The sequence below is a fragment of the Chrysochloris asiatica genome, unplaced genomic scaffold (genome assembly GCF_000296735.1).
Source record: "Chrysochloris asiatica unplaced genomic scaffold, ChrAsi1.0 scaffold00160, whole genome shotgun sequence".
Classification (NCBI taxonomy): domain Eukaryota; kingdom Metazoa; phylum Chordata; class Mammalia; order Afrosoricida; family Chrysochloridae; genus Chrysochloris; species Chrysochloris asiatica.
The window spans coordinates 7,659,159-7,682,108 of NW_006408678.1; the positions used below are offsets into that span (position 1 = coordinate 7,659,159).

At 40.0% G+C, this 22,950-nt stretch overlaps 2 protein-coding genes across 2 annotated transcripts in view; one reads left to right on the forward strand and one right to left on the reverse strand.

Moving 5' to 3' along the window:
- The window catches only part of ACTR6 (ARP6 actin-related protein 6 homolog (yeast)), a 35,930-nt gene extending 23,121 nt beyond the window's left edge, over positions 1-12,809 (reverse strand). The window contains exons 1-8 of the mRNA XM_006871115.1: positions 12,723-12,809; positions 10,694-10,811; positions 10,087-10,155; positions 7,925-8,048; positions 7,512-7,647; positions 7,364-7,420; positions 1,737-1,835; positions 1,562-1,640 (exon numbers count right to left, since the gene is read on the reverse strand). Coding sequence (XP_006871177.1) covers positions 1,562-1,640; positions 1,737-1,835; positions 7,364-7,420; positions 7,512-7,647; positions 7,925-8,048; positions 10,087-10,155; positions 10,694-10,811; positions 12,723-12,790 — 750 coding nt within the window. The 5' untranslated portion in view covers positions 12,791-12,809. The remainder of the gene's footprint in view (positions 1-1,561; positions 1,641-1,736; positions 1,836-7,363; positions 7,421-7,511; positions 7,648-7,924; positions 8,049-10,086; positions 10,156-10,693; positions 10,812-12,722) is intronic.
- A 3,068-nt stretch (positions 12,810-15,877) lies between these two features.
- Positions 15,878-22,950, forward strand: part of UHRF1BP1L (UHRF1 binding protein 1-like) — a 114,868-nt gene continuing 107,795 nt past the window's right edge. Inside the window, exon 1 of the mRNA XM_006871116.1 lies at positions 15,878-16,166. Coding sequence (XP_006871178.1) covers positions 16,123-16,166 — 44 coding nt within the window. The 5' untranslated portion in view covers positions 15,878-16,122. The remainder of the gene's footprint in view (positions 16,167-22,950) is intronic.

Here is a 22,950-nt window from a genome sequence, read left to right on the forward strand (position 1 = left end):
ATGGCCAAACTTCATCTCTCATACTTTGGACATATTGTCAGGAGGGACCAGTTGCTGGAGAAGGATATTATGTTTGGTAAAGTGAAGGGTCAGAGAAAAAGAGGAAGAACCCCATTGAGATGGATTGGCCAAGTGGCAGCATTGATGGACTCAAGCGTGGCAACAATAGTGAGGTTGGCCCAGGATTGGACAGTGTGTCGTTCTGCAGTGCATAAGATAACAATGAGTCAGTACTGACTCGATGGCACCTAACAACAATAACAATTTTCAGAAGCATATTGACAGGCCTTTTTTCCCATGTGAAGCTGTTGTTGTTAAATGGTGTTGTCGAGTTGGTTCCAACTCAAAGCAACCCTGTATAGGGGTCCTAGAAGCAGCTGGTGGGTTTGAACCACTGACCTTGTGGCTCAAAATGACCATGCAGTCAGTCCAGCACATCATTCTGTAGCACCAAAATAGGACTCCTGGAACCTTAACTGAAGCCAATCTACTATGGGTGGGATTGCTGGTATTTGATATACAGGTTGCATAGCTTTCAGCACCACAGTGACATAAAAGCAATCACAGTATGACAAACTGGCACATGGGAAACCTCAATGAGAGGCACTGACACAAAAGCTGCAACAATGGACTCAAACAAACTGACCTTCAGGATGATACATACGCCCCGGAAGCATTTTATTCTATCAAACATAAAGGAGCCCAGGAGTCAGAAGAGACTCGATGATAACAACATCGCAGTATGTTATAATAGGAACACATTACAATTCATTCTTATTTTAAAGTTACTGGACATTTTGGCTGTCCCTAATTTTTCACCATTCTAAAATATACTGCAGTGACTATTTTCATAATGTCTCCTTGTGCAAATGGGCTTATGTTTCGGACCGAAGATTTTTAACCACCGTGCAACCAGGAACTACAAATGCAAACAAACGTCATTTATCTGAGCAGACCACTGATAAGGAGAAATTATATTGACAGCCAAGATAAACTGCTTCTTAACAAACTGAAAGTACATTGGATTTCACCCTTCCCAACTGCAATCAACTCATGTCAGACTGAACACAAGTAAAATTCCACCGTGGTCCACCAATGTCAATGATTTCACAACAGGAAAATAAATTTCTATCTGGATTTAAATTAATTCATAAGTAAACAGAAAGGTTAACCACAATATATTTAGCAATACTATTTATCTCCAGATTTGTACCATGGGCTATCATTCAGCAAATAATTCTTTTGCGAAATAAGTTTAGTGAGGAATGTATTGCTTTATGTTTCACACATAATGCCCCACATAAATGATGCACGCACATCTATAACGTGCATAGTGCTCATAGGAAACTAAGATGTGAGAGGTTATGGGGTTTGTGAAAGCTGCAACACACGCACATTACTTGCAGAAATTACAATGATCAACTTGATAACCACTGCCAGGAAGGAAGGCAGTTGGCAACGACTCCCCAAGACCCTGCCAATCCCAGCTCAATGTGAACTGATTTTCAAATCTGACTCAGGTGGTAACTGGAAGAAATATCATTAATTATTTTTTAATTACCTTACAAAAGCCTTTTTTAATTGTACTGAAATCTGGCAAAACATAGTCTATCATTACTGTATTTTCTTCTCCTTTCAACCTGGAAAACAAAATAGATTCGTGAAACATTTTAACTATATGTAACATCACCCAAGAATTCACTTTCCAAATCTCAGTTTCTCATTATTATACATACTTTGCAATATCCATATCTCTATAAAAATCCTGAGACACATAACATACATCTTCTTTTACTTGGTTGATCACATGCGTTTCATCCATAACATGTAGTTGCCTACACAGAAATAAAAATTGTAAAATATGAAAACATTAAAATGGAATTCACATTAAAAGTATTTTTTCTGAAATGAAAATTTTAGATGTCTGATTTTTTAAAAGAATTTAAACCCTTACATGTGTAAAATAGTTTAAACTTTATGAAATGCTCTCACTTTATCTTATGTAATCCAACATTGTCTTTTTGGAGGCAGGAAGTAGTCTAGTTTGCAAGTAAAGAGAGTGAATGCAGACATGTTAAATATCTTTTCAAAATAATTCAGTTTATCTGACTATAGAGTAAACTATCCACCCCCTAACCATTCTTAACAGAATCTCTGCAAAATGCCTTAACTTTTTTCACTTTCTTTCCCGAGTACCTGGCACAGAGGCAATGTTTAATAAATACTTGATAAGTCAATCAAAGAAAACACAGCTTTACTGGAGAAAATCAAGATGTCTAAAGAAATAAGCAAAAATGGGAGGCTGACTTTAAAAAAAATATTTTTCCACTTTGATTTTACTACATGTTGTTGTTGTTGTCAAGTGCTATCGAGTCGATTCCGACCCATAGCGACACTTCAGAGGGTTTCCAAGGAGCAGATAGTGAACCACCAACCTTGCAGTGCAAATGACTTTGCAGTCTGAAGCATTAGCCCACAGTGCCACACCAGGACTCCGATTTTACTATATACTCATGCTTATTTTTACATTTTAAACCAAACATTATCTCATGTACACTTTCTTGTGCTATTTCATGTTCTTTAGAAATAAGATTTTTTTACTGCCTTGTAATATTCAGTTAGATAGACCTGTTGTTAGATGCTGTGGAATTGGTTCCGACTCATAACAACCCTGTGCACAACAGAACAAAACACTGCCTGGTCCTGTGCCATCCTCACAACTGTTGTTACACTTGAGCCCACTGCTGCTGCCACTGTGCCAATCCTTCGCATTGGGGGTTTTTCCTTTTTCGCTGACCTTCCACTTTACCAGGCATAATGTTCTTCTCCAGGGACTGGACCCTCCTGATGGCATGCATGTTCAAAGTAAGAGAGATGAAAGTCTGGCAATCCTGGCTTCTAAGGAACATTCTGACTGTATTTCTTCCAACACAGATTTGTTTGTTCTTCTGACAGTCCATGGTACTTACAATATTCTTTTCCAATAGAACTTAGATGCAACAATTCTTCTAAAGTCTTCCTTATTCCTTGCCCAACTTTCACATGCATATGAGGTTACTGAAAATACTACATCTTGGGTCAGGCACACCTTGATCCTTCAACTGAGTATCTTTGCTCTTTAATACTGTAAAGAGGTCTGTGCATATCTGTCCAATACAATAGTCATTTTATTTAACTGTTGATTACTGTTGACTGTGGATCCAAGTAAAATGAAGTCTTTGATAACTTCTATCTTTTCTCCATTCATCATGATGTTATTTATTGGTCCAGTTGTGAAAGGTTTTGTTTTCTTAGGTTCAGATGCAAGTTATACTGAAGTCTCTCATCCTCATCAGCATGTTAAGTCCTTTTTGCTTCAGCAAGCAAGGCTGTATCATCAGCATATCTCAGGTTGTTCTTAATTCTTCCACCAATCCTGATCTCATATTCTTCTTTATATACTCCAGCTTCTCGGATTATTTGCTCAGCATGCAGATTAAGTAAGCATGGTAAAAGAATACAAACTTAATGCACACCTACCTTGACTTTAAACCATACCCTTGTTCTGTTCAAACAACTGCCTCTTGGTTTATGTGCAGGTACCTCATGAGCACAATTAAGTGTTCTGGAATACCCACTTTTCGCAGTTTTAGTCCTAGTGTGTCATGATCCACACAGTCAAAAGCCTTTGCTTACCCAGTAAAGAACAAGTAAACACAAATGCTCGAAAATCAGAAAGGAGATATGAGTGCATTTAGAAATATGGGCTTTGTAGACAGACACCTAGGCTAAGACACTATTCAGTGTTATATTACTTCTTTGGAATATAATCTTTTCAACTCCAAAACAGTAGTAAGACCACCTACATATCAGAGCAGTAAGAATTCTTTTTATCATATATGTAGTGTTTGTTTCACAAACTCCCTGGATTCAGTAAATCAAAAACATTATTATTGTTTCTATCTTTTTATTTCTATAATAACAAACATCTTTATATCCACTATATTTCAATAAAAGGTACCAATGACTCCTGGTGTGGCACTGTAGGATAAACACTGGACTGCTAACTGCAAGGTCGGTGATTCAAACCCTGCAGTTACTCCTTGGAAACCCTATACAGGATCACTATGAACTGGAACTGACTCGACAGGACATAACTACCACCAGTAGGGAGCTCATGTGTGGTGTAAATGGTTAATGTGCTCACGTGCTAACTCAGAGATTGGAGGTTTGAGTCTACTCCATGGTGTCCTGGAAGGAAGACATGGGCATCTACTTCTGAAAAGTCAACCAGTGATAAATCTATGAAACAAAGTCCACAAAATGTTTTATATATGCCACTTTAATGAGTAGTGACCGGTGGTGGTGGTGTGCTGTGGAGTCGGTTCCTATGTGTTGAAGGCTGTAAATCTTGTGGGAGCAGAAAGCCTCATTTTTCTCCCACAGAACCTCTGGTAGTTTCAAACTGCTGACTGTGAGATTAGCAGCCCAACTTGTTTGTAACCACTATGCTACCACTAGTGACTAGGATCTTAAAAGCTCACGATTGGCCATCTCATCATGCAGCTATTGGTCTTTCCCTGTGCAGAGGAAAGAGGAGTGATGCCAAACGAAGACGCTTGGAATCAATGAATCCAGTGGACTTACTGAACATGTGAACATCAATCTTCATGACTCTGAGACCAAAAGAAATAGATGGTGCCTGATTTCCACTGCCAAATGTTCTGAAAGGGATCACATTTGAAGGGAGAATATGCAGAACAAAACTCAAATTATAAAAATGACCAGGTTTGTTGGTCAGAGAGAGACTAGAGGAACTGGAGACTTACTCTTAGCCACCCTAGTGACCCAATTTTCAGCCAAGTAGTATATAGGTAAATAGTGGGGACAACACTAGGAAGGTAAGCTCACCATGGAGTGGTCAGCCATTGAAGATAAAAAGGGCAACATGTTTACCTAAGGACAAAGTTCAGAAGGGTTGGGAGAGAGGGTGAACTAGAAATAAGAACCACTGAGAAAAAGTGGGAAGACTGCTGTTACGTGGAAGGGATTGCAATCACCGAGAGGAAACAAAGCGTATGATTTGCTGAACTTAAAAATGATGATGTGCTCTGTAAACCTTCATTCAATCACAATAAAGAGTTCCAAAAAGAACGGGTACCCACTATACGACCCATTTTTATAACATTCTTGAAATCACATAGAACATAGGGATGATCAATGGGAAATTAACAGCACCATACTCTTCAGAAATGATATGGTAAGAGACTGAGATTTCAAAATTTAAACGTAACAAAATAGAACAACAAATTTTAGGAGGCAGAGAAGGCTGGGAGATGACTTAAATGCACTAAATTCTTTGTCTTTTAGTTGACTATCAACTAATATTGGCTAATCAAGGAACAAATACCAACATATTATTATGACTTACAGAAATACAAGAATGAAAGGTACAATTCAAATATTATTCTCTCTGTGGAACAGAACTGAAGTGAGAGAGAGAAGGGGAGATTTACATTCCTACTAGACCCTGATATCTTCCCATACATTTTCTGCTTATTTTCCCATATGCGAGTTCTATAATTTTTAAGTATTATTAATAAATTAGAAAATGTGGTAGCTCAGAAGGATAAGCACTGGACAATAACCCAAAAGGTGAGCAGTTCAAACCCACCAGCTACTCCACAGGAGCAAGATAAGGCTTTTAGCTCCTAGAAAGATTGACAACCTTGGAACCCTATACCGGGTCAACATGAGTCAGAATCTACTTAAGGCATTTAATATCATTAATACCATTTCCCCAAATCATTACTGAAATGCTATATGATAAAGTTCATAATTCAATCACATTTAAATATTCTGTACTTATTATGAGTACATAGAATTTGGAACACTCTTTTTGATGATTAATACCATTTCGTATGTTAGATGTATGGCTACAACAGTACATTGACAGGAAACTGCCAGAGGTTCAAACTAGATTCAGACGAGGACATGGCACAAGGAATATCATTGCTGATGCCAGACGGATCTTGGCTGAAAGCAGAGAATACCAGAAAGATATTTACCCATGCTTTACTGACTGTGCAAAGGAGTTCAACTATGTGGATCATGACAAGCTATGGACGACATACTGGAGAATGGGTATTCCATAACACTTAATTGTGCTCCTGAGGAACCTGTACATAGATAAAGAGGCAGTAGTTCAAACTAAACAAGGTGACACTGAATGGTTTATAATCAGTAAAGGTGTGCCCTAGGGTTGTATTCTTCATACTTATTCAATCTGTATGCTGAGCAAATAATCTGAGAATCTGGATATTATGACGAAGAATGTGACATCAGGATTGGAGGAAGACTCATTAATAACCTGCTATAAGCAGATGACACAATCTTCCTTGCTGAAAGTAAAGAGGACTTAAAACACTTACTGAGGGAGATCAAAAACTACAACCTTTGGTTAAGTGTTGCAACTCAGTGTAAAGGAAATAAAAATCCTCACAAGTGGACCTATAAATAACATCATGATAAATGGAGGAAAGATCGAAGTTGTCAAAGACTTCATTTTGCTTGGATCCACTATTAACATTCATGGAAGTAGCATTCAACAAATCAAATGATATACTGCATTAGACAAATGTGCTGCATAGAACCTCTTTAAAGTGCTCAAGAGTAAAGATGTTAGTTTGAGGACTAAAGTGAGTCTGACCCAAGTCATGCATTTTCAATAGCCTCATATGCATGTGAAAGTTGGACAGTGAATAAGGAAGACCAGAGAAGAGTTGTTACCTTTGAGTCATGGTGTTGGAGGAGAATATTAAAAGTACCAAGGATTGCCAGAAGAACAAACAAATCTCTGTTGGAAGAAATACAGTCAGAATGTTCCTCAGAAGCCAGAATGGTGAGACTTCATCCCTCATACTTTGGACCTGGAGAAGGACATCCAGCTTGGTAAAGTAGAAGGTCAGCGAAAAAGAAGTAGGCCCCCAACATGATGAACTGACAGCATGGCAGCAGCAATGAGCCCAGGTACAACAACAATTTTGAGGAGGGTGCAGGACTGGGCAGTGTTTTGTTCGGTTATGCACAGAGTAGCTATGAGTCAAAATTTGTTCGAAAGCTTTTCAATTTGAACATCACTGGTGCTGTGGGTTAGTTAATGCGCTGGACTACAAAGTCGGTATGAACCACAAAGTTGGTGGTTCAAACTCACCAGTTGCTCCTTGGAAACCCTGTACAGGGTCACTATGGGTTGGAATCAACTCAACGGCACTTAACAACAAGTATTTATTATACAATGGAAAATTGCCTCCTGGAGGTAGAATGAAAGGTACATCGTCAGCAGCCCCTCCTCCCGAAGACACCAAGTTGAGATAAACTTTACCTGTAAGAGATGATCTCCTTTAGATGATTCGTTAAGAGCTTTCCTCCCACATTTATCCTAAAGAAGGAGAGTTCAAATCTGGTTCAGTTATCACACATTGAACTCAGTTATATCCTAAGAAATAACATAAAAATTAAATGAAACTCACCGAATAATTGCTTCTTTTTTCTTTTTACTTCTACAATAAGGGACAATATGTGTAAATGAATATCCACTATCTACAATGATACAGCATAACTCAGAAGGATTATCTCGAAAATATCTATGTGCACTGAGAGCCCCAGCTACAAAAAAAAGCGAGAAAGTTACATGGTATTTCAGCAATACTAATCTTTCAGAGATTGGAAACATATGGCTAGTAATTTAACTAAGCAGAACCATCACATTAATCAAAATGTCCACTGAGACGGGTTTGATTGGATAATTTCTAACTTAAAATCTTATATTTTAGTTCCTTAAATCTAAAAGAATGCCACCAAGTAGACTAGGATTGTAAGGATCTCTTTACCCTATTCATATTCACATCCAAGTAACTCAATTTTAATCAAAACTTTAACCTACCATTTACTCTTAATACTGCTTGGAACTGGTATTCTTCAAATAGGATTTCATTCATTGATTCCTGAATTGAAGTGAAGTTAAAATATGGTTCTGTGATGATAATATTAGTATCTAAAAAGTCAACCTAAATAAGAAAAAAAAAATGTCAAAAATCTATTTCATAACTTTTAATGATAATTATAAAAACATGTCTTACATATATGAACAAGTAAATTTATTTAATCCTCAGTATAATCTTGTAAGATAGGTCTTCCTATTATCTCTGTTTAACAGATGAGCAAACCGAGACACAAAGGGTTGCATAAGTCACCAAGGTTCACCTGGGTAGTTAGTAACACAGCTAGGATTTGGATGCAAGGAGTCTCCTTACAGAGTCCATTCACCTGCCTATCATGCAACGTTCTCTCTCGTAATAGCAGCATTCATAAATGGTACTGTTCACTGTGCACAAGTAATAAATAACATAACTACATGCATTGGGACTGTTGGTTATAAAAGGAAACACGGGAGCAGCTTTAGAAATTTAATTTATATAATTCTGTCTCAGGCCTCTTAAGAAGCATTAAAACATTCTTCTTGGTATATCAAAAGTCATGCTAGATAATACACGCAAAAAATTCTCATTTTGTCATATTCATATGTCCAGATACAGTCAAAATATTTTGTTATGAAAATAAAAATGAGATAGTGAATTGGACTAATTATAGTATTAGAAATCTAAAATGCAATTTTAATCTTGAGTTGTATATAGATTTTATTCAACGAGTCCTGGTAGTACCAGAGGATAAGCATTGTACTGCTAACTGCTAATAAAGTCAGAAGTTCAAACCCACCAGCTGCTCTGTGGGAGAATGATTAGGCTTTCTGTGCCCATAAAGATTAAGATTCCTAGTGTGAACTTAGACATTGGCTACCTAAAATGCTGGGGAGGGGGCTACCTAAAATGAAGTGGCTGGTTTACAATTTTTCAAGAGGAAGTTTAGTTTCGGAGTGTGCAGTAGGATCCCAAAGAATAGTTTTCATCTTGTCTAGATGGGTCTGTTGAAAGGAGTTGGGGATAGGATTCTTTTGATTCAATAATAATTATTATCATGACTAATTGCAATTGTCTTAACTATAAAGGTAGAAGATAGTTAACAAAAAGGGGGAAGTAGTTAATCTTATATTCCAGGAACAAAAGACCCTAGGGCCATCAAGAAGGAAGAGCATGAGTGGAACATGGGACCCTATCCAGAGAAGCAGTGACACCAGAGAAGGAGGCAGAGGTGATGACATGGAGAGAAAGCACAGCTGAGAACTCTACATTCAAGGAAAGAGAAAGGCTATGTGCTGGCGGGCAGGAGGCTGGCTTGCAAAATGTGCCCTTTTGTTGTTTAAATGATTATATATTCCTGTGTGTTTCTGTGTACATTAAAAAAAAAACCCCAAAAAATAAAACAGGGAATAGAGGCAAATACTGTTAACTGATAGTGCATGGAGTGGATTGCAGTCATTGCAACGAAACAAAATACGATTAGTTGAGTGGAAAACCGATATTCTCCCACATAAACTATCACTCAATTCACAATAAAAGCTTTAAAACAAAATAAACAAAAGAGTCTTAGTGTGGCGCTGTAGGATAAGCATTGAACCACAAGGTCAGCAGTTCACACTCATCAGCCACAACTTGGAAACCCTATACAGGGTAGCTATGAGTCAGAACCGACTTGACAGTACTTAACAAAAACAAAAGATTTAGAGCCTCATAAATTTTATACAGCACTAGTATGAGGAGAAATCAACTTGATGATAGTGGGTGTTTTGTATTTATTTAAGGAGCCCTGGTAGTGCCGTAGGTTAGGAGCAGGGAGGCTAACTGCAATGTCAGCAGTTCAAACCCACTAGCTGTCCAAGAGAGAAAGACGAATTTGTCTGGTCCTATAAATATTGACAGACTCAGAAGTCCTATATAGGGTTGCTGTGAATTGGAATCAACTCCACGGCAGTGGGCTTGATTTACATTTACTTAACCTTTAGAAAAATCAGAGCTAGCCACGGTAAATTATAGCAAGTAAGTTAAATATCTATTAGAAATAAACCTTTATGTTTTAAAATGTACGTTCTCAATTCTCATTTGAATAAAACATGGAAATAGATTTTGAATACATACTCTAATCTGTTACCTGATACATTTCTTTTCCAAAAAGATAATCCCAAACTTGTCTTTGAACGTCCCAGTTTACCAAGTAGCCCTAAAAAAAAGAAAAAGAAAAAGACTAATTACCAAGAATACTTAATTTTTAAAATACCAGATTAATACATTGCAAATGATCAACTTCTATCTCTGTGTACTTTCTCCAGTCTAACATTGTATGAATTCCACACAATCATATTGGTATGCCTTTCTCCTTTAAAATTTCAAATATATTACAAATTAATAACCAAACTTTCAGGGGTTAAAAAGAAAGACCAATATATAGAGGTCTCTTTACACTGCTTTGTTTTGTTTTTAATTTTTATTTACATTAATACATTCATCTCATTTGACTTTTTATATAAACAAGTAGTATTCAATACCTGCAATCAGTAACTAACTGATAGTCTTTATTTTTACCGAGGCAAATTCATTTCAATTTTTAGTTTTACGGAGACCTTAATTAAAATTTAAATCACCTTTTCTTACAGATCTAAAAATATTCTCATGTAGACATCTTTATACACATAGATCCATCTTTCATGTATCTTTAAACGTAGATCTATAATGCTAGAAATGACATGCAATTGGATTACCTTCTGAAAGGGAAGAATGTAAAAGAGTCCAGAAGGATCTTTTATTTCATCTATCTGGTTGGCAGTAAAGGTTTTGAGACGTGCTGTTTTTGACCTAAACTGGCAGTTAGGTATAACCCTACAAACAAAGAAACAAATAAAACAATTATTCCCAAAAAACGTGATTCCTGAAAATACAATATAATAAAGTTATCGACACCAAAAATAGTATATCGGAAACCACTGTTTCTCATTTGTCTTCAAATAATAAAAAATGCCTTTTTTTCTCCCCCTTAAGGTTCTTGGAGTCCTGGTGTGGCACTCTAGGATAAACAACTGCACTGCTAAGCACAAAGTCGGTGGCTCAAACCCACCAGCTGCTCCTCGGAAACCCTAGAGAGGGTCGTTATGAGTTGGACCAGACTCAACAGCACTTAACAACAATAATAAACTTATACCAAAAGGGCACTGGTGGCACAGTGGGTTGAACACTGGACTGCTAACCACAAGGTCAGCAATTTGGATGCACGATCTGCTCAGCAGCAAAAAAGATGAGGCTTTCTGCTACCGTAAGTTCTGCAGCCTCAGAAACCACTATGAGTTGAAACTGACTCAACAGCATACAAGTTCATAGCAGGCTCTGTGCTAGACCCTTTGTCTCTCTCAAATGATCCTCAAGAAATCATTACAGGTGAGTCATGATAGCAACTTCAATGCAACTGATTGGTTGTTGGTTACTGTTTCCACTACAACATAACTGAGAGCCTGGACCCAAATAAAGGTGCTGGGCTTGCTGGCTCTCATTATGGAAATTCTTTCTACCATTATGGTTAAAGAATCACACATTCAAAAATATCGCCATAAAATTAACTTCCATGAAATTAATGCTTTTGACAAGCAAGATGCTACAAGGTACATAAATAATGTGTTGTTGTTAAGTCCTGTAAAGTTGGTTTCGACTCATCTTTCTCCCATGAAGCAGCTGAGAGTGGATGGCACAGAAATGTACAAGGTGTATGTTATATGCTTAAAAATACAGTAACTAATATCTTAGGTAACTGATAAATAGAATCCCTGCGTCAAAACATATAAACAATGATTGTTGTTGTTGTTGTTAAGTGCCGTTGAGTCGGTTCTGACCCACAGCGACCCTGTATAGGGTTTCCAAGGAGTAGCTGTTGAGCTCGAACCATCGGTTCAAAACGGCTTTGCAGTCCAGCGCATTAACCTACAAGAGCCACACAAGGACTCCACTGGTATTGGTGGTTGTTGTTAAGTGCCGTCGAGTTGGTTCTGACTCATAGCGACCCTACACAGGGTTTCCAAGGAGTGGTTGGTGAGCTTGAACTGCCGACCTGGCAGTTCAAACCGACTTTGCAGTCTAGTGCATTAACCCACAGCATCACATAAACAATGATAAAGACTGACAAAATAGTTTCCAGAAAGGCTGTACCAAACTACATTCCTAAACAGTTTGGCTGCCTCCGTGAAAAAAAAAAAGAGGAAGAAAAAGGAAAAAACAAAAACCAGAACGTTCTTTGCGACTAATAAAGAAAAAGAGTATCCTTAAATTTTCTTATTGTTTTATACTTTTATGAATATTCACTGTTTAATTGACCATATGAACATATTGGGCACTTCCAAGGGACTACGTACAGAACCTTCAAGAAAATGATTTGACTTTTTTGGTTACGGATTGTTTGATGATCTAGACTGTTTGATGATAACTAGAATCACGTCCCCAAGATAATGAATATACATACATTCAATATGCAGTCCACAATTTCATAGGACACATGAGCTTTGTTTACAGACCACTGTCAAGAAAAGCTTTCTTAGGCTATTTACTAAAAACAGAACCACACATCCCCCTTCCGGGACCCTGCAGCCCAAACTTAAAACCAAAATCAATTCCAGTTTAGATCATCCCTCTAGCTCAGGTGAGGGCCGCGCGGGAGCGTCTGCAGTTCATTGTTGTCCCAAAATGAAACCTGGAGTGTGAAACTACCAGGCGTATCTGTCTTGCCCCTCGGTGAAAACGAACACTTACGAGACATTTTCATGGCTGTAACCGATTTTGGCGTTGTAGGCTCCGTTATCCAGCACTAAGGTTGTCATTTTAGCATAAGCCACACGGCCGCCGCGACCGATTTCCGGTTCAGGCCCTTCGCTCACCCTTGTTCAGTCTTTCTGTGGTTTCCTGGGGCGGGCCGTTAGGACGCCATTTCCGGTCTCCTTAGCAACGCAGGACGCCGGAAGTCAGTGTTTTCCTTGCGTGTTGCAAGGGTCCTGGTGTGCTTCCAAGCCTTGCCTGTTTACGTGCTACAGAGAGCCAACAAAAGAGGAAACGGACAAGTGCTTTCTCGCCCAAATGCGTGTTTGTCCTTTACTTCGTAGATTGATTTGCTGATGCACGTTTCTTCTAACCCTTTCTTGTTGTTAAGTGCATTCGCGTCAGTGACTCATAGCGACGCTGTATACGGTTTCCAAGGAGCAGCTGGTGAATTTGAACTGCCGATTTTGCAGACCTTGTGGTCCAGTGAATTATTCTACAGTGCCACACCAGAACTCCCTAACCCTTGTAGGGAATCAGGTTTTTTTAGCTTTTTCTTTTGGCCTTCAAATTGTATTGTTTAGAGAGTGACATTTCTTGGCGAATAAATTGCAAAACCATTGTTGTTGTTGTTGAGTGCCATCGAGTCGGGTCCGACCCATAGCGACCCTGTGCAGGGTTTCCGAGGGTGTAAATCTTTACGGGAGTAGAAAGCCTCATCTTTCTCCCGCGGAGCGGCTGGTAGTTTCGAACCGCTGACCTTACGCATTGTGAAATTGTAATGAGGTCTCATTCCCTGGCACTCCCTATCCAACTGAAGGATAAAATCACCCTGAATTATATATGCATTTTTCCGTAAATCTGTCCTGCTTTCTTCCTTACGCTTCCACTCCCACTCTTTTTCCTGGATTATACCTAGCTGTTCTTCAGGATCAAGTTCAAGTGTCTTTCACATTTAAGAGGGCACCTAGACATCTGAAACGCTTCTTGCTCATTCCCCTTTCTGGAATTAGATGGCCATCCTATGTGCACCTTTTGTTGTTAAGTGCCTTCGAGTCAGTTCCGACTCATATAGATCCTGTAGAGGGTTCCTGAGGAGTGGCTGGTGGGTTTGAACTGCTGACCTTGCAATCCAGCACATTATCCTGCAGCAGCACAAATTGTTAAAGAGGATTCAGTCCTGACTCTATCACAAAATGGAGGCTGTGTAGGATTAGCACTGGATTGCGAACCGTAAAATGGGCATTGCAAACCCACCAACTTCTCGAAAACTCTATAGAGTTGCTGTGAGTAGGAATCGACTGAACAGTACTTAACAACCACCACCTCCTTGGGTCACGATAATGGTTAAAACACTTAATTTACTGCGTGCAAGTATGCGATTTTAAGAGTTTTACATTACTAATTTCTGTAAAACAGGTTGTTGCTATTAGGTGACATAGAGTCGTTTCTGACTCATTGCGCCATAGGGTTTTCTAGCCTTTAATCTTTATGGGAGTAAATATCTAGGTCTTTCTCCCCATGAGGTAGTTCCTGTTATTCAAATCACAGAGATAGAGGTTAAGAATGCAACCTGTGGAACCAAACTCCGGGACTAAATCCTAGGTTTGCCTCTAACTAGGATATATTAAGCAAAGATGTCACTTTGAGGACTAATGTGCACCTGACTCAAGTCATAGAATTTTTAATCGTCAAGGTCCTCAACAAGATAGATTGGCACAGTAGCTGTAACAATGGGCTCAAACATAGCAATAATTGTGTGGATGTTTTTTGGTTTTGTTCTGGTGTACATATAGGGTCCCTAAGAGTTGCAACTGACACCACAGGCACCTAACAACAAAAACACATTCTCGTGTTGGAGGCCCTGTGTGGCTCAAAAGGTTAAGGCTCACTACTAGTCTGGTGGGGATTCCTGGTGTGGCACTGTAGGATCAGCACTGGACTGTGAACAAGGTCGGTAGTTCAAGCCCACCAGCTGCTTCTCGGAAACGCTATACAGGGTCACTATGAGTCGGAATCAGCTCGACAGCACTTAACAACAACTAGTCTGACGTGGCTATATAGGTTAAGTACTGAATTGCTGAACGCAAGGTCGGCAGTTGAAACCTACTAGCTGCTCCTTGGAAATCCTCCACAGGGTTGCTTTTTGTCAGAACTGACTTGATGGTACTGAAGATCTGCTTCTAAAACGTCACAGCCTTGAAAACCTTCTGGAGCCTTTCTACTTTGCACGTAAGTGTGTCGGTGAGTCAGAACAGACTCAAAGGCAATTAAAAATAACAAGATTCTATCAAGACATGTCAAATTTCATTTCCCTTCGGGCTGAAGTAACAGGAGGAAACGTTAAATTGTAACATTTAATTAGGGAAAGGTAGATATTTTAGCAAAGGGGAAGAAAAAGGATTGAATACGAAGAAAGCGAAGTAGGCAAAGAGCAAAAACAAAACAGCAGTCAGTGGAAAAGACAAATTCTTAGGAAATGAAAATTTCAAACAGGATGTGTGAAGAACATCCTGTGACGGACACAGGAACCAGACCAGAAATTGAGGTTGTTGCTGCTATGTGTCGTCGAGTCTGTTGCGACTCACAGCGACCCTGTGTAGAGCGACTGGTAAATTTGAACCACCTACGTTGCTGGTCAAACCCACCTTATGATCGAATGATTATCCTATAGCGCCACCCCAAGACTGTAGAAGTTGGAGAGGGGGAACGAAAAACCAGGGAGGTTGTTGCATTGGAAGTTAAAGCACTAAGACGTGTCAAAGCAGGGGAACACATTGGCCGAAATAGCCAACGCGCAACACTGTTTCCAACCACGCGAGTCCGCAGGGAACTGACAACTCCACTAGCCCAGCCTCTTACCAGCCTGTTTACCCCGCTCATCCTGGGCTAGCTACTCTCCGAGCCTGCGCTTGCCCCGCCCATCCTCTTTCGCCTCGCCCCACTAGGTCTAGCTCTGCCGGGCGTATACGCTCACCCCGCCCTGTCCGGAAGCTGCTCTTACCCCTCCCCGCCACGTACCCGCCTAGTTCGCTCCGCCCCGCCCGGACCCTGGGCTCAACCCGTGGCTCTGTTTGTTTAGCCCCGCCCCTCTCCGCCCGGAGCCTGCGTTCGCCCCGCCCCCTCCCTCACGCCCTCCCCCAGGTCTCTTAGGTGATGCTGCAGCCAAGATGGCGCTGGCGGCGGCGACGGCAGCTTGAACGCGATGCTCTGGGTCTTCGGCGGCAGCTGCGGCGGCGGCTGCTGTGGCCTCAGCCGGGGCCTCAGGACTCTCCCGGGCGTGAGCGCTCAGGCGCCTCTCCTCCGGCCCGGCTAACCCGGATAAAGAGAAGACGGCTACGAAGGAAGGAGGCAGTAAGCAACAGAGAGAGAGCGTGGCGCCTGACGCCCGGGCACCATGGCTGGGATCATCAAGAAGCAGATCCTGAAGCACCTCTCCAGGTTTGTGAGAGCCCCGGCGGTGGGAGGCGAAGGGGACTCCCGCTTCCCCGTAGCCCCTGCCGGCTCGGGTCGGGACACAGGTCATGGAGCCCAGTACCCGTCGCCTGCGGCACCTTCGGCCCTGGCTGGGTTCTCCCAGAGCTGACTCCAGGAGCCGCATGGGGGCGGCGGGGGCCCCCCTCGGGCAGCCGTGCGCGGCAGCGGGAGAGCACCTGGAGTGGGCCAGGTGCGTCGTGTGGTAGGAGCCTGTAAGTGGTGTGTGCTCGCTTCCACCCGGAGCAGGACGCTTCCGTTCATCGAGGCCGGCTGGTGCTGTGTGGACTTAAGGGCTAACTGTCTTCATGAAATGTAAACCTTGTTATTGTTCTGAGCTCACCCCACCTCGGCATTCCGCTCTGGTGCATTAGAGGGTGTGCCAGTTTGCAGAGTTCAGATTTGTTTTATGTAAATAGCCAGAGTTCCCAGCTTTCGCAAGTTCGTTCTGGAGCCGCTTGGTCCCATCATTCTTACAAAACAGTATTTTCGTTGTGGGTTTTTGGTTTTTTTGTTTTGCATAAGCCTAGAACCCATAAATTCAGGGAGTCAGCATCTGGGGTAATAAATCTTAGGACGTGTCATCGTTTCCATTTCATAACGCGGTTTTAGTCAGAAACATGACTCAGTAATGTTGGCAGTTTGTTACTGCTCTTGGCTTCTCCAAATTTGTCTCCAGACACAGGCTAAGTGAAGGAGCTTGTTTCAAGTTGTAAACTGAACAATACAAAGCGCTTGGTTACGACCCTTGTCTCTTCTCTGATACTTATCTATAAGTTAATGGTTACCTTTAACTGATTACAGAAGAGACTTAGATAAATGATATACTTGCATGGTAAACCAAATCTTAACTCTTGAGATTGTTCTTTGCCATAGATTATATGGTGGTGGTGGTTGTGTGTTGTGGAGTCGGTTCCGAGTCATAAGCCACCCTGTATAGGGTTTCCAAGGCTGTGAATATTTACGGGAACAGAAAGCCTCATCTTTCTCCTGTGAAACGACTGGTAGATTCGATCCACTAACCTTTTTGTTAGCAGCCTATCTCGTAGTTCACTACGTTACCAGGGAATAAAATCAATATTTCTCTGCTTCAGCAAGTATTTTCATATATAGCATTGAATAAGCAAACTAACTTTCTTTATTTGGTAATTTATGACTGTATTTATTAATATACAATTTCTTCATATTATCACTAACTAGAAAGTTTCTTTTAAAATGGCATATAATAATTCTGAGTTATCTTATGTTGAAAAAAGTTTTTGTCTGTTTTAAATTTATTATTTATATCCGATGTCCTCTAGCTTTTCTCATATTCAGTTCCAAGGGAAAATTCTGCCCCACAGAAAATTATTTGAAGGATGTTGATGCATAGGTACTGCTGCATTGGAGAGGTTACCATATTTTTATGTAGATAATATGTGTAAATAATAACAATACAAGTGTTAGATGGATTTTGCAAATCTCAGCTCCGCATGAGTTTATATCCTGTGCACCACTGCTATGCATGTTGTTATATGTGTGCCATTGTTTCAGTGGGCACATTATATGTGAGAAAATATGGTAATTCATTCAATGGATGTGTGCCTTACCTCTTAGGGTGTAGACTTTAATTCTCTTGTAGAAGTCTATTGAGAAAGGACTCTTAAAAGATGAATAGCAGAGGAAATAGCTTATTTCATAAAATGAGACAACACTCACATATTTGGAATTGAGTCTTAAAATTAGTTTTAAGTTTGTATGACTTTTCTAACAGCTGTGTGGTGGATAGTAATGAGGTTGGTTTTTTTTTTTTTTTTGGAGGTGAATTTCTATAACAAATCAGTTTTCAGTTTTATATTTAAAAAGTCATTTGTCCCTGGTATTTGAAGATGATCAAATTCATATTCTTGGCTAATGTTAGGCTATTATCGCCTAAGAAAAATGGTTATTCATAAGTCTAAAGACAAGTCACATGAGACCAAAGAAGACAGTTGAGTTTAATGAACTCTTGAAATTACCTATATCAAGTTTAGTTTTATAGATTGGCAATGAAGATGCCAATATAAACTCATAAACATTGCCTTGGAATTGATTCTGACTCATAGTGAGCTACCTAACGCTGTTAAATGCTGCCCAGTGGGTTCTGACTCATAGTGACCATATGTTAGGGTTTAGGAGAGGCTGGAGGGTTTGAACAGACGACCTTGTGGTTCAAACTGACCTTGCTGCCCAGTGCTCATATCTGTTGCTGTTCAGTGCTGTGGAGTAGGTTCCAACTCATAGCAACCCTGTATAGGATTTCCAAGGAGTCGCTAGTGAGTTAGCACTGCAGCATAAAATTGCCCCAGAATACTTCCACATCTTTCTTCCTGGGAGTGACTGGTTTGGTTCGACTTGTGGACTTTTCAATTGGCAGCCAATCACTGTGCCAAGTGGTCTGGAATACAGCTTAATACACTTTAACAGGGAATTGTTGTTGTTGTTGTTAAGTGCCATCGAGTCGGGTCCGACCCATAGCGACCCTGTACAGGGTTTCCGAGGGTGTAAATCTTTACGGGAGTAGAAAGCCTCATCTTTCTCCCGCGGAGCGGCTGGTAGTTTCGAACCGCTGACCTTAAGGTTCGCAGCCCGATTCGTAACCACTACGCTACCAGAGCTCCTTTTAACAGGGAATAGTGAGAACATATTACCTTCCAGTAATAGACATGGTCAGTGAATGTGACCTGTGGCAGTGTCAGAGAAGCCTCCCAGACCATCTGGTTTGCTCCTGGTGCTACTTGCTTGCTTTAGTTTCTTCCATAGCACTCATCATCAATCTGCCAGAATACATACTTAGTTGATTTCTTGCTTACCTTGCTTTACTGGAATGTAAACTCCATAAAGACAAGAATTTTTTGTCTGAATCTGGTATAAAGTAAACACTCAGTGACAATTTGTGGAAATAGCACAAATGAGCTATCTGCCTCACCTGACTATTCTTTTGAAAGGAGAAAAGACTGCATGTCACCAGTATCATATAGATTTGGGGTATGGCCACTTTTTTCTTTAGGAAATAATGGGTAACTGAATCAATGGAGTAAATGTGCCTTTGGTATTCTGAAAACGAAGGACTTGGAAGATGACTGCCAAAGAAGGCAAAAATATATCTAGGAACTGAGCGAATGCTCACGGTGGACCTGGAGGTACAAGTATGGTGACATAGCAAGATTGAAACAGCATTCTGCAGATATAGGAACTTGAGAAGCTAATATATTACTAAAGTATGAACGTATATTTTTATAAGATTGATAAAAAATGTTTTAAGTGAATGCCAAACCTGTTTCATGCCTAATTATTTAGTATGTATCCCAAGCATCTCTTGCATTGTTATAAAGACACGTTGTATATTTGGAACTGATCTGAAACTAGGACAGGGACTATGTGTGGGTGGGGAGGGGAGGAATAGTTACATTTTAACAGAAATGAAACAGGAAAAGTCTATGAAAGAGAAATTACCCTGATACTTGGCACTACACAAACCCAGAAAATGTTTCAGAGCCTTCTCTAGAAGAGTTGTTTTGTTTTGTTTTTTCCACAAAGAGTGGAAGTTCTAAAGAAAAGTTAGAGCAAATGTATGAAAGGAAATGAGAGTGATCTCATTGAGTCCTGGTGTAGCATAGGGTAACTACTAGACTGCTAACTGCAAGGTTTGTGGTTCAAACCCATCAATCACTTCTCAGAAACTCTTCTCTGGGATGGTTGAGTCTGAACAGTCTCAACAGTACTTACCAACAACAAGTGATAGGAAGAGTGTGCTATTGGTATCTAGGGTGGACTTGACAAATGGATTTTGATTAATAAAAGTATTATATTGAGAGGATTGCATAGTGGTTAAGAATCAGCCTGCAAACCTCAAGGTCAGTAGTTCGAAACTACCAGTTGTTCCACCAGAGAAAGATGAGGCTTTCTGCTCCCATAAAGATTTATAGCCTTGGAAACCCTGTACAGAGTCGCTGAGTCGAAACTGACTCCATGGCACGCTGCCACCACCACCATTGAAAGGATATCAGTGCCCCACAGGATTTATAGGAATATTGGAGAACCAGGTCAGCTCCAAGGATCTAGGTTGTTGTTATTAAGTGCCTTTGAGTCGGTTCCAATTCATAGCTACCCTGTATAAGGTTTCAGAGGAGCGGCTGGTGAGCTTGAACTTCTGACTTTATAGTCCAGCACATTAACCAATGGTGCCAACACTAGGATCTAGGTAACAGAAACTATTTGCTAGTCTCAAGAAGACATGTTTTACAATATAAAATCCAATAAAAAGGAAGGGCAGCTTCAAAAAAGTGTTGGCTGTTTGGAATATTTGTTGTGGGGAGTATACAAGGTTGAACACTTGCAGGATTTTGTGAGTGACTGGTAAAGTGATGAGTGAGTTGAGGGTACCTCACAATGTGTTGATGGGATGGACCACTAAAGATTTGGATGTCATATTTTTTAAAATACCAAAGTCCTTCATCCGAAGTGGTTTGAAGTGAGTAGAGATCAAAGGGAAAACAAGGGCAGATCATGTGGGGCCTCAAAGAGTAATTTTCACCCTGAGTAAAATTGGCTTTGAGATCACGCTGGCAACACGTTGGAGATAAATTATAGGAGAGCAGAGGTGGACACAGAAGCCTAATTAAGAGACTTAAATATCCAGATGAAACAGATACTTCCTTGGACCAAGATAGATACATTGGAGTTTCTTAGTGCAGCGAACATGTCATTTGTTGTTGTTGTTAAGTGCCATCGAGTAGGTTCTGACCCCTAGTGACCTTATGTCATTAGATTTTAGTAAAACCCAAACACGTTACCATCGAGTCCATTCTCACTCACAATATAGGGTTTCTGAGGCTAAATCTTTATGGAAGCAGACAGTTTCTTCTTTCTCCCAAGCAGTGACTACTGGTTTTGAATGCCAATGTTTTTAACAATCCAGGCTTCTAGGTATGTGCATTTTGAAGGTAGAGCTAGAGTCTTTATTTACAGATAGATTGGTGGAGAGAAGAGTTAGGGATGACTCAAAGAAAGATGTTTACTTGTACTTTATTGACTATGCAAAGGCATTCAATTGTGTGGATCATAACATACAACATTGCAAAGAATTGTTATTCCGGAACACTTAATTGTGCTCTTGAAGAAACTGTGCTTTGAACAAGAGGCAGTCATTCAAACAGAAAAGAAGATAAGGTAAAATCAGGAAAAGTGTGCACCATAGTTACTCAATTTGTATGCTGAGCAAATAATTTGAGAAGCTGGATTACATGAAATAGCACTGGAGGAACACTCATTAAAACCTGTGATTTGCTTGCTGAAAGCCAAGAGGATTTAAGATACTAATGAAGATCCAAGATGACAGCGTTCATTCAGTATGGCTTGTACCTCAATGTAAAGAAAACAAAAATCTTTACTACTGGACCTATAAATGTTAACATCATGACAAATGGAAAAAAAGATTAAAGTAACCAGAGACTTCATTTTTCTTAGATCCACAATCTCAAGGAAGCAGCAGTCAAGAAATCAAATGTATTGCATTAGGCAAATCTGCTGCAAAAGACATTTTTAAAAAAGTGTTAAAGAGCAAAGATGTCAGTTTGAGGAATGAGGTGTACCTGATCAAGCCATAGTGTTTTCAGTCACCTCATGCATGTGGAAATTGGAAATGAATAAGGAGACCATAGAAGAACTGATATATTTGAATTACGGTGTTGAGAGAGAATATTGAAAAGTATCATAGATTGCCAGAAGAACAAACCTGTCTTTTGGAAGAAGCACAGCCAAAAAGGTGAGATTGTTTGTGTCCTGTACTTTGTACATGTTATCAGGAAGGACCAGTCTTTAGAGAAGGATATCATGCTTGGGAAAGTGGAGAGTCAGTTAAAAAGAAGACACCCAATGAGATAGATTGACACAGTGGCAACAACATTAGGCTCAAACATAACAATTATGAGAATGGTCCAGGGCAGGGCAGTATTTTGTTTTGTTGTGTAAAGGGTCACTATGAGTCAGAACTGACTCCACAGCATGTATTAGCAAGTTAGAGAAGACTGTAAAAGGAGCACAATTATGTGAGAGCATCAAGAGTTTGGTTTGGAAGCACTGGTTTTTGCATGTCTGTTAAACATCTGAATGTAGATGCCCTCCCTTTTATCTGTGTTCTAATTTAGACTGTATATTTTAGTGTGACAACAACAATGGAAATGTTTTTGTGTGTGGTTATCCTGTGGTTAAGAAGTCCCTTATCCTTTGAGTTGGAATTGACTCAACAGCAATGCACTGTTTCTGTCTCAGAGAAAAAACCTGAAACCTCTAGATTTGTAACTTCTTGTCCCAGGTCTGACAGGTACTGTTGAGTGGTAAAGTCACTGTGGAATGCCTTTTTCATCTCATTCCTCCATGGTGCCCATTCAGGCTCTTGTGAGCTATTGTCCTTGCCTAGTAGTTTGCTTTTCTGTTACCCAATTTTCAGCACTTCCCTATTACTCTATTATGATGGCTCACCATCCTGCTGTAGTATGCTTTAGGCGAAATTATTTTTTTACTTAGGAATCCTTTCACTGCAATCCTTTGTGTTGAGGACCATAATCTTTTGACTTTTCAGTCATTTGAAGTTGAGGGGGAATGTAATTTCTCCTCTCATTTCTTTTTTTTTTTTTTTATTTAAGGTTTTTATTGTGGATTGAGTGAAAGTTTACAGGGCACATCATCAGTTTCACATTCAACAATTCATATAACTTGTTTCATTACATTG